Source organism: Hydra vulgaris, chromosome 15 (assembly GCF_038396675.1).
Source record: "Hydra vulgaris chromosome 15, alternate assembly HydraT2T_AEP".
Taxonomy (NCBI): domain Eukaryota; kingdom Metazoa; phylum Cnidaria; class Hydrozoa; order Anthoathecata; family Hydridae; genus Hydra; species Hydra vulgaris.
Window position 1 is genome coordinate 47224734 of NC_088934.1, and position 18187 is coordinate 47242920.

Genomic DNA, 18187 nt, shown 5'->3' on the forward strand with positions numbered 1-18187 from the left:
TTAATAATAATACACTGTCTGTGTGTCTATTTCATTATTCCACTCTCTAATGGAATATAATGAAGCAGGCAATCAGTCAGAATTCATTCACATAATAATCAGTTCAGAATACATTACATATTAAATGACTATAAAAGCATAAACCAATGCATGCAAGATGTCAAGAAATGGGTTATAAGCGGAATTTGTGTTACTAAGATTACATTTTTGGTATACATTTATCCAATTTATTAATGATAAAGATTCTTTAAAATTAAGTATAGAATGTTCATTGATTTTTCGTTACAAGTTTTTCGGTTTTAGAAGTGATACTTATGCTTGCATATTTAACAAAAAAAAAAAAAGAAAATTGGAAAGTGATCCAAAATATCAGTTTTAATTATTCCTGTTTTAATGGACTTATTTATACAGGAGTTAGCATTCGTTATGCGAATAGTACTATTCGCTTAGCGAAATAGGATTTTAAGGCTCAGTATTAAAACCCAGTTTCGAGTTCAAGAATCTGATGAAATTTTTTGTAATGATTGCTAAATAATTATCTACGGACATTATTTGTAAAGTTCTTTCTAAACAGTTATTAATATTTGGAACAAAAATAAATTTGATGTCCCTCATTTAATCATATTCTTATCTAAGTGACATATCAATCACGTGCTTATAACTATTTCAATAATTTTTCGTTTATTTTTACTGTTACTTTTTATTATTATTTTTCATTTACACTGTTGTTATTACTCTTTATTTATTAATTTTTAACATCAATTTTTAGTATTGTAGTATTTTTATTTTAGTATTATATTTTTATACATTATTATACACATAGCAGATATAAACATTCCTCATTCTAATAAAATTCATAGGAAGACACCCCCCCCTCGAGACGGCCTTGGAAGAAATCTAGTTAAATTCTAATTGAAAAATCTAAATTCCAAGGTGACACGCGTGCTATCTTAAAGCAAACAAATCCTACATTATGTCGAATATTATTATAAATTTGTGACAACTGTAACGATGATATTAAAGTATTCATATAGTTTTTGTTGATAATAGTTTTGAACTTATTAAAACAATTATCTACTGACAAAATTGTTCCATTAAAAAGATTACACGAAAATAAATACACTTTGTATATAGTGCGCATGTTTGTCTTGTGGTTATATATTCGCATGTTTGTCTTGTGGTTATAACTTAATCCATTGCCGGCAAAGTTGGTACACGTTTTTTCTGAATAGAGGATTCAACTGGACCCTCAATCATTTTTAAATGTTTGAAACTTGAATATAATAGCCAAACTTTTATAATTTTTGTATTCAGATGTTCAGAAACAAAATTTAAAAAAAAAACAACTACAACAGAACTTAAAAGCTAAAAATGGAATCAACTTGATTCTTGCTTTACCGTGCCTTGGTAGACAAGATTTACGGATTTAAAAGTGTTACTAATATATACTGGTCTCTAGTAAACACTTTTTACCGATGTACCACTGTGACATTAGTTCTTTTATTAGATATCCATTGTCTAGAAAACAACCACAAGAAAAATATAAATATATACACAACTGAGGTATATATATTTAAAAAGGTCATTGGAACACATTTTTGTAACCATTTTATTGAAGTGACACTTTATTAAAGTAAAGCGTCTGATGCACTTTACGATTATGGATTTCTACTCAAAGAAGCAGTGGGGATACTTTAAATAAAATCAAAGAAGTTAGCCATCCACATACTTTCTTTAAGTATCCTCGTTTTCGTCTTCCTCGCAGCCAAAAGACAAAAGTTTACTATTTTTAACTTGCTTCATTTCACTTTTTTTTTTCTTATTTGAAGGCTCTTTTCGATTAGTCGGCTGTCTAAAAGTTAGTTTACTATCATCATCCTTCAGACTCTTGCAACCTATAATCAAAATTAAACTGATAGTTTTTGAGACTATAAAAACAAAAATTATTTTCTTGTTATATGATATTTTTGTTCCTAAATTAAATGAATTTGTAAAAATGTAATCTTACTATGTGTAAAAGATGAATCTTTCTAGGTAGATATATTTACTCTCTACTCAGGAATATTTAAATAACATATTTACCCTCAAGTTCATCAAGTTGATAAGACCTTTTCTTTGAGTCAATAATAACATTTTGACCAAATTTTGATTTAAGAAAAGCTGCTGCTTCATCTTTAGAAACTTTTTCTGATAATTCTATTAATGGAGCTTCATCATCTCGAATTTTGTCATCTTCATCAGAAACAGAATTTTTTTTTTTTTCATCAATGCTAGGTCTTTCGCTTTGACCTGTTCTGGCTTTAAATTCTCTGATAAACTTTGGCAACTCTTGCTTTATAGATTGTATATTGTCTTTACCTGAAAAAATGCTTAACATGAAACTAAAAAAAATTTACAAACTTTATTCAAAATTGTTTAGAAATGTTCTGAGTTACAAAATAAATAAAACTATATATATATATATATATATATATATATATATATATATATATATATATATATATATATATATATATATATATATATATATATATATATATATATATATATATAAATGCATGTTTTGAGCCTGTTGCTGGGGGCTTTAGTACATACATCAACTATCTTATATTATGCTGCTTAATTAAATAAAGGTTTGGGCCGAGCAGCAGTTTTTCCTTTCATTATTGTTTGTCTTTTCCTTGTTTTTCTGAAAAGTCTTATGTTATAAAGATAACAAAAACTAGTAAGCAACTGCTGATTTATATATGCTGCATTAGATATAATTATCTATATATATCTACTATAGTGTGTATATAAATAAATAAATGCATTTATATATATATATATATATATATATATATACATACATACATACATATATATATATATATATATATATATATATATATATATATATATATATATATATATATATATATATATATATATATATATATATATATATATATATATATATATATATATATATATATATATACATATATATATATATAATGGTTATAAACATTACAATTAGGGAAAGGAAATATTTAAGTTTTTTCTAAAACCGGTTTTTCGAATAAACCGCGGTTTTTAATTCTTTCAAAACGGTTTTTCCGGTTTTCTAGTGTACTTTTTTATTATATATATTTCAGGGGAACAACAGCAGCAAAAACATAAATATATATAGCAACAATGTCATATACGTACATTTAATACAACTGAGCAGCAAACAAATAAGTCTTTTTAATGGTTAATTTTATGTTTCTTAAGACAATAAGCTCATAAAAAACATAAAGCATTAAGTGTTTCATCATTTAACCTTGACCTTAGCTTAATGACAAATAGACCACTTGCGGAAAATGACCTTTCAGCCTCCACACTTGTTACTTGGATTGACTTCAAAGCCGTGAGCAACAAATCTAAGTTGCTTGTTCGTTTTTTTGTTAGCTCAAATACTGTCATTTCTTTGAGCATTAGTTTAGACGTTGATTCTATTTTTTGTATCTTTGGTGAAACCCCTTTGACTGTCTCTCTGATGGAGAACTCAAGCTCTTCTGACAAGGAAGTAAATGCTGTACTTGTTCCTGACTAGTTTCATTATCTGAGAAATTTTCCTCATCTATAGACTCACTTCTCTTTTGCTCAAACAAATGATTAAACAAACTTGATGCAGTAGTAGCAATTGCATTTCTCTTAGGCATGGAATTTTCGAAAATGTCATGAGTTGCTCCATTAATGACACCAGGATTATTCAGATATTTAACTAAGTTTACTAATATAGCATTCCTGAGTCAAATAGCTCTTGACTAAAGGTGTTTTCCTGGATTTTTAGCCGCTTGAAAATGAACTTCAGAATGCCATCAGATGAGAGCTAGTTCGAATTTATTCTGAAAAGTGCTTCAGCACCAACCTTGATTGGTTCTAAAGCATTTACTAGATTTTGTATGATGGTAAATTCAGACTCAAAAATCATAATATCGCTTGATAACTCAATCAGTGACATTTGAATACATTTCTTAAGGGTAACAAATCTTGAAATCATATCTAGTAAGCTGTTCCAACGTGTCTCAGAGTCTAATATTAGCTGCAGCTCCTTTCCAAACTCAGACTGGACATGCTTTTGCAGAACCATGTTATTTTTAATTGGAGACTTTCGAAACAATCTGACACATTTTCTGACCTTGTTGATGAGTTCTGTGACATCCTCCCTGATCATTGGAAGAGCTATGCACCTGCTTCTGCTGAAACTTCTAATCCTCCTTCCTCATCACTGTCATCATCTTCTTTGTCCTCTTCTAGAATAGAGACTTGCTCATGTGTGCCATTATCTTCTTTCCTAAATTGCCTATATAGAACATCACAGACAGCCAAGAAAATTCCGTGTGAGAGACAGAGCTGATGGTCTGGTAAAATTGAGCTACCAAACTTTTCTATTACAGTCAGCTCTGTCTGTTACTGCAGCAATATCACAGGCAAAATGTAGTTTAAATTCTTTCAGTTTCTCGTCAACAATTACACAACATTTCTCTGCTGGCATAGACCCATGTACCCTCACCATTCCAAGGTTCCAATAATCACCTTCCATATGAACATTTATGTTCATATATCTTCTGTTTCTGGATGAAGTATACTTGTTAAGGGTTAAGCTAAATTTGTGACCAACAAGCTTATTTTCTGTAAATTGCTGCTTATATGTTTTCTTGATATCTTCATGTTTCATCAGCAGAGCCTTAATCAATTTAGCATCTGTGGATAATTTATATCCTTGTGTCTCTAGAGCTGTTCTCAAACATTGACCAGTTGAGAAAACACGAAAGGGCTTATTTCATCACATGAAATAAGCTCAGCCAAAACAACATCAACAGGACCCTTTGTCTTAAAAAATGAATCAATAGGTTTAATGACTTCGAGCTTCCTCTCAGGAGTAACAACAGAGCAAAGGTGATGTTGTGCTTTGTCCTCAGGTGGTTCCTTATGGATTCTCCTTTGCACTTAATTTCTTGGTCGAAGAGCTTGCACTTGGCCAAATCAAGTTCTTTTGAGTGCAAAAAGTGCTTCCAAACTGGTGTGTTATCCTTATGGACTTCAGAAAACGACATTTTCGTTTTTGTGAAAATTTGCTTCATTTTTTTACATCATACATTGCAGAACTTACTGTTAAAGTTCAAGTGGAAGCAAATTGAATGTTTTCATTTATTTTCTCGAGCAACTACACATTAAGAAAAGTATTTTAGAATTGCCAAATAACCAAGTAAATTTTGTACAAAAGATATATATCCAAAAACCGGTTTTGAAAATAATATTTTCGGTTTTCTATTTCCAAAAATTTTACGGTTTTTGGAAACCGGTTTTCCTTTCCCTAATTACTTTAATGTTCTTTAATTTGATTCATCTATATTCAACACAATTCAAACACTCACTTAGGGCCTTTTCACAGAGGGCAAAACAGTGGACATTGCTCAAAAATCAATGTTATTAAAATTTAAGTTAGTTGTTATTGAAAGCCAAATAAATTTCCAGTTCATTAAAAAAAAAATTAATTCAAAAGCATGGAAATATACTAGTTATAAATATACTACAGAAGTAAACTTATAAAGTTATACTTTATATTTATAATAGTTATAAATACTACAGAAATATACTACAGGAAATATACTAGTTTGAATAAGGTAAATTCGTTGCAAAAGTTATATATGTAATAGGTACAAATAATACATAAAAGTCATTTTTGGTATTATATAAGAAAAAATGTCACTATATAAGCAGTGCTAATGTGATAATTGTATGCAGAAACAATTAGACTGTAGTTTATGGAAATATGAAATAAGTTAACTTCATAGCTTATTGCAAAAAATTTTTTTTACATATAACAGGTTATACTGATAATTGCTAAGGCACTTGGCTCTGATGAATTGACATTGGCACAAAAAACAATAGTTCAGAATAGCTGGCAAAGATCTGCATCTGAAGAAAAAAAACTTAAAAAAATGGGCTGGCATTCAATTCAAGGCTGGTAAAGAAACCATGCTTGAAGAGCAACTTAAATAAATGTTAAAGAACAACTCTTTCAATAAGTTTCCAATAGAAACAATTTAAACAGTTTGTGCTCTTGGTAGGCATTCATTTACAAACAAAACAAAAAAACTTTTTTAACTGCTGGTTTTAATATATTGCCAAGTTGGAAACATCTTAGATGAAAACAATCTGAAGTAACACCAATTATTATGAATTATTTTGAACTTGAAATTATTTTGTGTTTACTTCAGTCTATTCCAGGCTATTACACTGACGATGCAAAGGATATTGGAGAACATTTTTTAGATATAAATATTGAAAATATACTAATGAAAATAAAGTTTTGACTTGATGGCAGTGGAAGCCATAAAATATTTAATTAAAAAGATAATGTTAACACTAGCAATATCATACTGACAATGTTTTATCCATTTTCACTTGAAACAGAAGCAGCTTTGTTAATATGGTTGCAAAAATCACAAAATGCCCCACTTAGTCACAAAGTGCTGAGTCTTTAAATGGGAAAAGAATCAAGAGAATCATTGTCTGTCTTTAATTCTGACATTAAAAAGTTAAAAAATAAAGATTTCCTTATTTTAAAAGAGGGAAAATAATTTAATGTAAAGGTGAAAGTGCAGTCGTATATGATGTATATAAAAGCATCAAATCTTTTTTTAGGAGTTGGAGCACATTGTGATCTAGGCATATGCTCAAAAGATCAGTGTTTGAATATTGAAAGAATTGAAAATGGTTTTGTAATCAATCAAGACACTATAACTATGAATGAAATATTTAACCAATTTGAACAAGAAGAGGTTCTATACTTAAAAAAAAAACCAATTATATCACAAGGGTGGGAAAAACCTTATAACCAATTTCAACCTGTGATGTAAAACCAATACAAGTAAACTAGTATCTTGTAATAATGTTCATATTATTCTATATTTATAATATGTGAACATACTTGATATTAAAAATTGTTGCATCTAAAAATTACTGATTTTTTTATAGGTTCTTTATGCTTTACTGGGTACATTTGACCATTTCATTAAGACTGTTGTACATGTAAAAGCTAGTGTTTTTGATTTTTAGTTCCCGTTCAGCGCTTCAAATAGATTTCTGAAGCAAGCAGACTCTTCTATATAAAAAGAGATATTAAAATAAACAGGTATAAAATAGAACTACTCTGATACAATAGGAAAAGGATGAACAGCAACAACAGGTTATATAGCTAGAGAACTATTGCACAAAAAATCATATAGAGATTTAATCATTGCACAATTGTCTTTTCAATATCATGCAACATTTCAAAAGTTTGAATTAATGCTCTCAGTTATTTTTTGAGTATTTTCCTCAAAAAGAAAAATTTATGTGGATCAATATAAAAACTATTGAACCATGGATCAGTATAACACAATCACTTCACAAACTGATTGGTCATTCTTGGGAACTAATTTTGAATAATGAGGAAAGTGATTTAGGAAATCTTTATGATTCAGGGTTAAAAGGTAATAACAAAATATTAAGATTGATACATACTAGATTCTCAAGAAATAACTCCTAAATATGGATATGGGTATCATCTAATCAAAATTTTTTTCACAAGAGATACAAGTCAAAAACATTCTATAAATTTTGGTATGAATCAGGACATTCTGATAAATATTGTCTTAAACAAAATCTCTTATAACATTGTATCTGAAGATGATACATATTTTAAAATGTTAACATATGAATAAATTATGTATTTTAGTACTTCTTTTGATAATTTTTTTTTGTTTTTGTCATTGATGTACCTATGTTATCTTTATATTACAAAATATACATACATATTTATAAACATTTATACGTATTTTTGTTATAACCTATAAGAAAGCAAATTTTATGAAATTTTCAATATTTTGTTCTTTAAAATTATAACCTAAATATCCTGCAGCAAAATTATTTTTTAGTTTTTTCCAAAATTTACAGATAAAAACCTTTCCAAAAAGTCTTTAATTAACCCCATAACACTTTCCGTTCAAAAGTTATAAACCAATGTCCGTGAAAACAGCAGTTTTGCTGACTGTGCTTTTATATTAATACATAAAACATTTTAGTTAAGAGCTCCTAACCGTTTTTAGTTTGATTTTTTTGTTGTACTTGTTTTTAATTCAATGGATCTATATGATCTGAAATAAATTAACAATAATATCGAATTTGTCTTACAAATGTATATACTGCTTGTAAAAACTCCAAGGCAATTTAACAAGCTGGTTGCAATCTTATGCAGTTAGCAATCCTTATAGCTAAATTGCTGTTTTTATGGTTGTAATTTGTTACTGTTTCATTGCCTATCTGGTATATGAATATGTTAAATACATATAAATAACTTTACCTATGAAAACCTTAGTTATGTGGACTTAATTTTTAGGGAAAATACTTTTAGCAAAAAAACAAATTCTATTCGCTATATCCATACTTAAATTCAGCTGTTCAATTTTATGACTGAAGATCTGTTTTTTAGAACTATTTATTAAAAATACTGAGCAAAAAATTAATAATTGTATATTTTTTAGATTTTATTATACAGTAGATATATACCTTGAAATATTCATATTTTAATATATTTGGATTACAAATTAATTTGATTACATAGAGCTCAATTAATGTAGGTTTGTTATTAACCAACTAGTACCATTTACAAAATTTAAACAAAAAAAAAATTCTCTTGTAAAAAGTACTACTTAAATAATAAATATACTTAAAACCTCAATACTATTATAATATAGAGAAACTAAATAGTATACATACTAAAGTATATATACCACGTATAAAAACTAATTAATTAGCTTTATAATCAATGTAATTAATTAAGTGTTATAATTATTAAATTGTAATAATTTCAAATACTAATTAATGGCATTGATTATAAAACTAATTAATTAATTGTTATAAGTATTATGTATACTTTGTAATGTATACTAATAATATTAATAATTTCGATACAGAAAAAAATTAATAATATTGGTACGTATGCTTGTTTTGTAAATTCAATATAAAAGTATCAAATTAACACATTAAAGAATCAGTACCGAAAATCACTTAATAAAAAAATTATGGAAGAAAATTTTAACGTATAAAAATAACAATAAAAAATAACAATAAATCAGTTCACAGACGTCAATCTGTATAACTTTTTGTGATGACTATAAAAACATACCAGAGCCAGCCATTTTTTAAATGTTTCCTATCAGTTCGGCTTTGTTGCAAGGCAATTATAAAATGGCCTTTCAAAACAAAACAAAACGTGCTCCCGTCTATTATTTGTTTTTGTATTACTAAAACTATCAAATAATATGCCTGTTGAAAAGATTCCGAAAAAATACAAATTTTGTATTCTGTCTCATTCTCATATTAAAATTATTGAACAAAGGAAAGATAAAGTTAAAATTCTTCAACCGCACCAACAACGAAAACTGAGGTTAGGAACGAAGTTATAATACATTAAAGTTGAAATGCAATTTTATAACAAAAAAATTGTTATATTAGATTTTGCTAAAATTATAATTATAATTAGATCTTTCTTCTGCAATACAATTCTCTTTAAATTAATTACAAATATCAAACATATCAAATATTTTAGCAAAATTTTCTTGTTAAATTTTAAACCTATTAGTTTAGGCATTAAACTATTGTAGTTGATTGTTTAAATAAACTATTGTAAAACGAAATTTTTAAGTTGGTCAATTATCAGATTGTTGTAAACTATAAGAAATAGCTAAAATGCAATATTTTAAAAAAGGATTTCATTAAAATTAGAACGTTGAACTTATGCAGTTTTATTTTACTTTATTTACTTAAACAGTTTTATTTACTTTTATTAACAGGGACCTGGTAAAAAACTGTGGGCAAAAAGTTAGCTTTAAACGGTAGTGGTTACTTCCTATTAACTGTAATCGATGTCATTTGTTTGTCAATTCTTTTCTAAATGCATGTAGTAAAATAAATTAAAAACTTGAAATTTATTTGACACATTATTAGATAAATATAAACAAGGCTATAAGACTTAATGTATTATACTCTGTAAGGAATTTGTGCCAAAAATTTTTAAATAATCAAGTTTTTTAAAAAAACAAAATTTAGATAAAACAAAAAAATTAAAAGTAAAATGAAAATGTGTATATATATATATATATATATATATATATATATATATATATATATATATATATATATATATATATATATATATATATATATATATATACATGTTTATATATATATATATATATATATATATATATATATATATATATATATATATTTATATATGTATATACAAAGTTGTTAGTCCTTGGCCTTGCCTTAAGGCCAAAAATTAAGACCTTGACCTTGGTCTTGAAACTGTTGGCTTTGGTCTTGGTCTTGAAAGTTTTAGCCTTGGCCTTGATTGTATTAGCCTTGGTTTTAAAAAAAATGTCTGAAATTAAAGAATTAAAATTTTTCATTCTTTATTTTTATGTATTTTTTTTTTCGGCTTTCTTATTTATCTTCAAGTATATTTTCTTATTGACTTCGTTGAGTTCTGTGCATAACCTTGGTTTATTTTTACAACATGTAGTTTTATTGTCACAGCAATTGTTACCTACAGATTTGTTAATAATTGGCCTTAATGTAAGGCAAAAATTTAAGTCTTTGGTCTTGAAAATGTTTGCGTAAGCCTTGGCCTTGAAACTCTAATTCTTGGTCTTGACCTTAAAACTCTTGGCCTTGGTCTTGTAACTTTTGGCCTTGGTCTTGTAACTTTTTGCCTTGGTCTTGGCCTTGGCCTTGTAACATGTAGCCTTGGCCTTTTGCTACTTTTGGCCTTGTTAACAACTCTGTGTATATATTTATATATGTATATATATATATATATATATATATATATATATATATATATATATATATATATATATATATATATATATATATATATATATATATTTTGTAAATAAAACTACATATTTTTTACAACTATTAGTTTGCATTGTTGAGGCTGAATACAAAGTCCTTTTTTGTGATATAGATGAGGTAACTTCATTCCAAAAGCTTTCATTTAAAATTCTTAAATGTAAAATACCATTTTACCACCAATTTGTTTCAATCTATCTTTTATAAACATTTTGTATCATTGAGGTAATTATTCATCCATTGGATTTTACCTTTCAACATTCCTTCAATATTACTTTCCTTTTTCCTTCAACATTTAACAAATGTTGCTCTTTGTCAAATTAATTTTAGATTGACTGTTTTATCTTTAGATTTCAGTGTTAATGGTTATTATCCTCCAATTTGCAAAGACTTCAAATCTCACATGCTTGACTTGAGCATATATTTATGCTTCCTCTGCATTATTTGTATTCTTTACTCCTCCTCTGGTAGCAGAGATGCTACCAGAGATGGTGCTGTGATGCAACCTTTAAGGATTTGAACTTGTTTAAGAAACTGTAACTATAGGGCCATAGACCTTCTATTTGCTGATGCTGCACCAACTCTAATGAGAAGAAACAAATGGTACTTAACACCAAAATTAGTAGTGTTTTACCTTTTTTCCAAGTTTAGCAACAATAAAAAAAACCTAGAATGTCTAGCTGTCTTTTGTCTCACAAACTGAATATACCTGAATCCTACAAACTTAAGTAGGCTGTTATTTAAAACTTAATATCCAGTTAATTAAAAAAAAACTGAATTACTTGACCTGATTTCCCTTAACTTAATCAAGTACTTTACCATTCATAAAATAGACTGCAAATGGCTTGATGTTGATTTTGATCTTTAGAAATCCGGCATATGTTAAATGTATCTGGCTACTGTCTTGTAGAAGGCAAAAACTTATAGGGCAAATAGATTCTATCTGTTTACCAGCTTCACAACCCTTCTTTATCTATTAGACTGACATAGATGTATTTATAATACATAGTTTCCAGTTTTTTTCCTAAACTCTGTGGTAGCTATCAGAGATGTTGATTTCATCAACAGCTGTAAATTATCAGAGTACTAACAGTACCATGTTGCGCGTGGATGGTGTCCCTGTTCGAGGCCACGTTTTGGAGCTCTTTGTTACCGCTTAGGGTTTATTAATAGTAGTGAGGCAATTGGTTATATTTGGACTGATAGTGTACTGAGTACTATCTGTGCTTTGAGTCAAGTTCTTTAACCAATTTAAAAAATGACAAAAGTATCAAAAACTATAAAACTCAAAAAACCATTGTCATCAACAAGTTCTCTAAATCTATCAGCCACTAATATTCTTGGTCTTCGAAGTATCTTTTCTTCTGTTGAGTCTTATCTCTTGCAAAGTTCACCAGGCCTACTTGCTTTTTGTGAGACTAATTTGAATTCGGCTGACTTATCCTGTGATCTTAGTGTTGATGGTTACCTACTTTTAATTCGTAAAGACTCCAATAGTCACATGCTTGGCCTGGGCATTTACATTCCTAAGAATTCAACTATTTGTCAGGAAACTAGGTTTTAAATCCACAGACTATTCTTTCGTTTGTGCTTTCGTGTAGCACCACATCACTCTATCACATTTCTCTTTGTTCTACATTGCTCTACTTAATCTCAAGACTACTTTTTTTGGTATTATTTCTGATCAAATTGAGCAAACCCTTTCCCTATATCCTTCAGCTAATATTGTTGTTGTTGGTGACTTAATTGCACGGAATGGCTTGTCTATAGTGTCCATGACTCTGCAGGTGTTAAGGCCCACAACTTTTGCCTTTCATAATCTCTAACAGAAATAGTCAACTTTTCAACTCGCTTTCCAGACAATCCGAATCCGAATTTACCTTCTCTACTCAACTTATGACTTGTTTCTGATACTAGTCATTGCTCAATTTCTCCACATTCACTCTGAAATTATTATCTCATTCTTCTTCGTTATCAGAATCCCCCTACCATCATACCTCTTACAACTACCTTGACTGCTAGCTGACTTGGACTCTTTCCGTGGTTTTCTTGGTGATGGCCCTTGGTTAGAAATCTTTAGTCTCCCTGCTGACAAATATGCTTCTTATGTAACTTCTTGGATTCATGGAATCTTTTACTTCCTCTTGACGTATATAATTCAAGCCTCAATCTTCTTCATGGTTTTCCTCTTATTGTACTGCTGCAATTTCCAATCGTAACCATTACTTCCATATCTATCCCCAAAACAACTCCAGAAAACTGACCTCTGCTTACCATTGCTAGAAACCATTGTAAAAAGGTTTTGTCTAACAATAAAGCCTGCTATTCTTAAGTCACAAAATCTTGTATTTCATCTCAAAAGTTAGGCACCAGAGAATTCTGGAGGATCTTTAACAGTTTCTATAATAATGGCAAATCTGTTTTTCCTCTCCTACATGGTTCAGATTTTGTTACCTCACCTAAAGACAAAGCTGAATTATTTGTTAAGAACTTTTCATCAATCTCATCTCTTGATTCCACTAATCATATCCTGATATAGCCAACAAATCAGTTGATCCATTGCTTTTCATTTGTATCACTCCATCTTCTGTATCTAAACTGATTTCCTGCTTAGAATCTTCTACAGCTTGTGGTCTGGACAACATACCTGTTATAGTCTTGCAAAAGTTTTCTCCGGAGCTGTCGTTTATACTTTCAAAACTATTTAACAAGTGCTTATCAGAGTCTTGTTTTCCAGCCTGCTGGAAAAGCGGCATCTGTTATCCCAATTATTAAAAATTCTAGACAGCAATCTGACTCATCTAACTACCATCCCATTAGTCTTCTTATTATCATATCAGGTATTATATCAAGTTTTTGAGTCTTTAATTAACAAACACCTAATCTCTTATCTTGAATCTAATAACTTTCTGATCATTAATATGGGTTTTGATCTTCTTGTTCTTCTGCTGATTTGTTAATGGTAATAACTGATAGGTTTTATTGAGCATCAGATAGATGTGGAGAGGTTAAGGTTATTGCTCTTAGTTATTGTTTTCGTAATAGGAAGCCAACACTCTCTAATTGCTAGGAGGGGGCATTTGAGCTTGAAAAGGATCTTACTTTTGCTACAGCATGGCTGGTGAACTTAAACTCTGATAAAACTTTGCGATAACCATTTGCTTGATTATTTTTTTTCAGCTAATTGTTATCACAACAATCTAGATCTTCCTACATTTATGAACTGTATTGTACTAAATGAGTTATCTACCTTTTATCTTCTAAGATTAACTCTTACTTCCTATCTCTTTTGGAAACCATATATTAAATCCATTGCAAACTTAGCATCTGCTAAGGTTGGATCTCTTTACTGTGCTTGCCACTTTCTGCCATCTGGAGTGGATCTTTGAATGATGCTCTTTCTCTTTTAGACAAGATACAAAAATGCATATTAAGTATAGTTGAACCTACACTTGCAGGCTACCTTCAACCATTATCTTTTTTTTTCCCAGTAACTTCCAACTCTGATAGTGGTTGCTTGCAGCCTTGTTGGAAGTGAAGATGTTTAAAAAAAAAAAATTGTTGTCAAGTCATTTTTGAATTCTGTGATTTTTTTAATGTGCTTTTTTTTATTTATAATCACCATTATTTTTGCTTTATCTTTTGTCTTGGCCTTCGTACTAGTGAACTTAAGATGCTGGCATTAAGGCTCAAATTTTTTACCTCAACTTTACTAGGTAGTCAACTTTTTGACTTTGCTGACAACCTATATGACTTACTTTCTTAATTTGTTGTTACCTTACCTTTACAATTTATTAACATTTGTGTGTTGTTTATCTTAGCTTGTGCCCTGTTTCTCCTCATTTTTCTTGATGTTATTTAGACCAATCAAACTATTTTACCAAAAACATGTAAGCTAAATATCTCACTAAAGTCTTTTTTTATATCATTGTATTTCTTCGCTATACCGAAAGTTATACTTCCTATTTAATTTCTTTAATTTAGGAAGGCATGGATGTGTTAATTACTTCTTGTTGATTTCAATTCATACTATACTATACAACAACATGGTTTTTTACTTTTTTGTGCAACTCCTAATTCCCAACCATTAGAATTAGGGTCAGCATTTGACAATGCCAACCTAACTGTCGACCTATAAGTGTTTGAGGTCGACAAAAAATTGCTGACCTCATTTCTATGTTTTATGGTATAACCTTTGTATCAAATTTTTTCTGCCGACCTGCTGCGGACCTCTAAAAGATTGAGGTCGGTAAATTAATGCCGACCTCATTTTTCCTAATTCCTAAGGTTGAATTCCTATGGTATGGTTACGCAGCTGCTATTCATGTTACTTAAAACATCTCTCATATTATTGTTGTATTTATTGTTCTGATATTACTTCCCAACATTAAAAACTATTTACAAAGAGCTACTTTTTTTTATTTTTTGAATTTAATACTCTTCATTGCAATTGGGACAAACACATTCTATTTTTAGGTTCTCTAATCACTTCACACTTCCATCGCTTATTTCTCAATCATAGCTTTTCTACAGCTTTTTAACAGTTTTTGAGTAATTACTTAATTCCAGGTTGTAGTCCAAACAACAATCTTTTTTACAGTTTTGTAAAACTGTTAAAATTAGATTTTTATTATCTACAAAATTCTTATCCGTCGTTGCATGAAAAACTGCTATCATATTTGGGCTTTGTCTTCTGGTGATTCTTTTTTTCTTTAGGACAAGGTTTCAAAATGCATTATAAACTTTGATCTATTCTAACAGCTAAGCTTCAGCCATATTGTCATAAAATTCTCTCTTTTCTACAAGTGTTATCATAGTTACTACTCATATGATCAATCATCTCTTACCAAAATTCAATTTTTTGTTATTCAATATGCAATTGCTATTTTTAGTGTTCATTTATGCCTAAAAAATTTCTTTTTTTTGCTCGTTCGTTTATATTTAGAAAACATTATTTTTAGTCTATGTTTAGTCTTTTTTTACTTTTTTTATTAACTTTTTTATCTACTTTTGTGAACATTATCGTTTTAGCATTTTTTCCTGTCGTTATGTTTTTTTGATACATATAGTTTGCAACTTTTGAACCTTCTGTTTTCTTGCTCTTGAACTGTAAACTTTAATAGTGGTTGTCTGCAACCTTGTTGAAAGTAAACTTTTTTTTGTAAAAAAAAAATCTTGACTTACAATTTTTTGGTATTTTTATTTTGAATATTTTATTCAAATGTTAACTAAGATTAATCACTTGAAGTTTGATTTAATTTTATTTTAAAAAATTAATAAAGACTCATTTGATTTAATTTAACCATCAAAAATATTAACTCATATATTAGCTTACTTTAAATTTCAATATTTAAATTTTAATCCAAGAAGTTGGTTTAGTTGTTTTTAAAATGCATTTTTATTACAATTAGCTAATTGATTTATAGTATGTATAACTTAATGATTTAGATCTTCTTACATTGACAAAGTAAATACCTTGCTTGAGAAGGTTAGAACAATTTTAAATTCTATTTAAATTGAGTTATTATTATTTTATTATTTTGGATTTTTAACTAAATTGTAAATATTTAAAATAAAATAGAGTAGTGTAGGCTGTCATAGCGCATATATTATCATATAAATCTTGATGAGCAAGGCAGCTGCCCAGAGAAAGAAATTGAGTAATGTGCTACCAAGGACCTGTACCAAAGTGGTTGTTGAGCTCAGTACCTCTTGTTTATAAACCAAGGATTTAGTTGTTATTGAACTCAGTACTTTCTGTTTGTGTTCTTGTGTGCTGCAATATGCTCTGCTTGTGTTGCAGTGCTCTGCAAGCACTTTACTTCTACACCACTCTTGGTCTTACTAAAAAAAATTTATTGTTATTCAATTAAAATTAAACTGTTTTTTCAATTTCAATTTAATTAAACTGTTAACATGAGTTTGTGTTTTTAGCTTGAAAATGCAATAAATGAGTGTCAAGTTTTTGAACTTGAATCGGAAGTGCTATCCAGCTTGCAAATGTTCAAGGTAATTTTTTAGCAAAATTTCTCATTGGTTTTCTAAGTATTATATGTTATGAAGTATTATAAAGAAGTTTTTAAAATTTAACTTAAAGTTTCTCTATTGTTTTCATAGGGTTGTATTCTACATTGTTGACAGGCTAACTTTAGCTTTGTAAAAATTTTGGATCAAAACAGTTTTTTCATATTGTTAGCTTAATGCATAATGATTCCAAGAAAATGTTTCAAAATAAATGTTTCACATTATTATTATTACTACCACAATACTAATCATTATAAAAAGATTTCTTATTATTTAATGACAACAATAATTGGATTTTGTTTTAAATTTAATAATATTATTTAAAAACCGCAATTCTGCTTATTAGGAAGTTTATATTGTTTTTAATTTAGAAAGTGTTTGTCTATATTTTTTTGTTTTGTTTCTTTTTCCTGTTATTTTTTGTTGTTTTTTTGTTTTATTTGATCGTCTATTGATTTGTTTGTTGTTTTTTTGTACATACATCAACTGACTTAGGTAGGGAGAACATTCAAAGCGAGTACATACATTGACTCAGGATTTGGATTAGGACTGGCAATTTTAATGCCAACCCTAACCCTAACCTTTATCCCGATGTATGTACACTCCCTGCATGTTCTCCCTATTTAAGTCAGTTATTGTATCTGCTCTTGCCACATGTTCTCTCTATTTAAGTGTGTCGATGTATGCTCTCTATATAATACTAAATATCATTCACAATCAAATATATTATTCCATGTTTTTTACCATTACCATTTTTTTTTTATGTTAGTTCACCATGAGGCTAATTAACATTTCTAAAAAAAAAAAATTTTGCAAAATATCAAAATTCACAATGCAAAATATTAAGACTTTCATAAGGCTGAATAAGTGCGAACTGGCATAAGTGCGAATTGGTGTAAGTGTGCCAAAAGTAATTGCAAGCATTTGCATAAGTGCTAATCGGCATAATTGCAAAGCAGTTGCAAAAACTGGCATAAGTGCAAATCAGCATAAGCGTGACAAAAGAATTTGCAAACAATGGCATAAGTTTGAATTGGCATAAGTGCGAACTGGCGTAAGTGCAAAGCAGTTGCAAAAACTGGCATAAGTGCGAATCAGGATTAATGCGTACTGGCATTAGTACGCCTAAAGAATTTGTTAACATTGGCTGAAGTGCAAACTAGCATAAGTGCCAATTGGCATAAGTGCAAAATGCCAATTTACACTTATGCTAATATTTGCAATTTTA

At 28.8% G+C, this 18187-nt stretch overlaps 2 protein-coding genes across 5 annotated transcripts in view; one reads left to right on the forward strand and one right to left on the reverse strand.

Annotated features, from left to right (window-relative positions):
- Positions 1–1358: 1358 nt before the first annotated feature.
- On the reverse strand, positions 1359–9288 carry LOC100214128 (uncharacterized protein KIAA1143 homolog). The gene is made up of 3 exons (XM_065820334.1): positions 9203–9288; positions 2083–2358; positions 1359–1895 (listed from the first exon to the last, which is right to left on the reverse strand). Exons 1-3 carry the CDS (start codon positions 9213–9215, stop codon positions 1735–1737), a joined length of 450 nt encoding a protein of 149 aa, XP_065676406.1. The 5' UTR covers positions 9216–9288; the 3' UTR covers positions 1359–1734.
- Positions 9235–18187, forward strand: part of LOC105843342 (uncharacterized) — a 38184-nt gene continuing 29231 nt past the window's right edge. For 3 of the 4 annotated variants that reach the window (XR_010644353.1, XM_065820328.1, XM_065820329.1), the window contains exons 1-3: positions 9251–9463; positions 16384–16423; positions 16870–16944. Coding sequence is in view for 3 of the 4 variants with exons in the window: in XM_065820328.1 (XP_065676400.1) it covers positions 9339–9463; positions 16384–16423; positions 16870–16944 (240 nt within the window). In the remaining variant the exon portion in view is untranslated. Of the gene's footprint in view, positions 9464–16383; positions 16424–16869; positions 16945–18187 lie in introns of all 4 variants that reach the window. The other variant, XM_065820327.1, reaches the window with a different exon arrangement.

Bases quoted from the DNA above. Each gene is read 5' to 3' on its own strand.
- LOC100214128 (XM_065820334.1), bottom strand. The intron at 1,896-2,082 runs GTAAATATGTTA...TTTTGATTATAG, and splicing joins TCAACTTGATGAACTTGAGG to GTTGCAAGAGTCTGAAGGAT.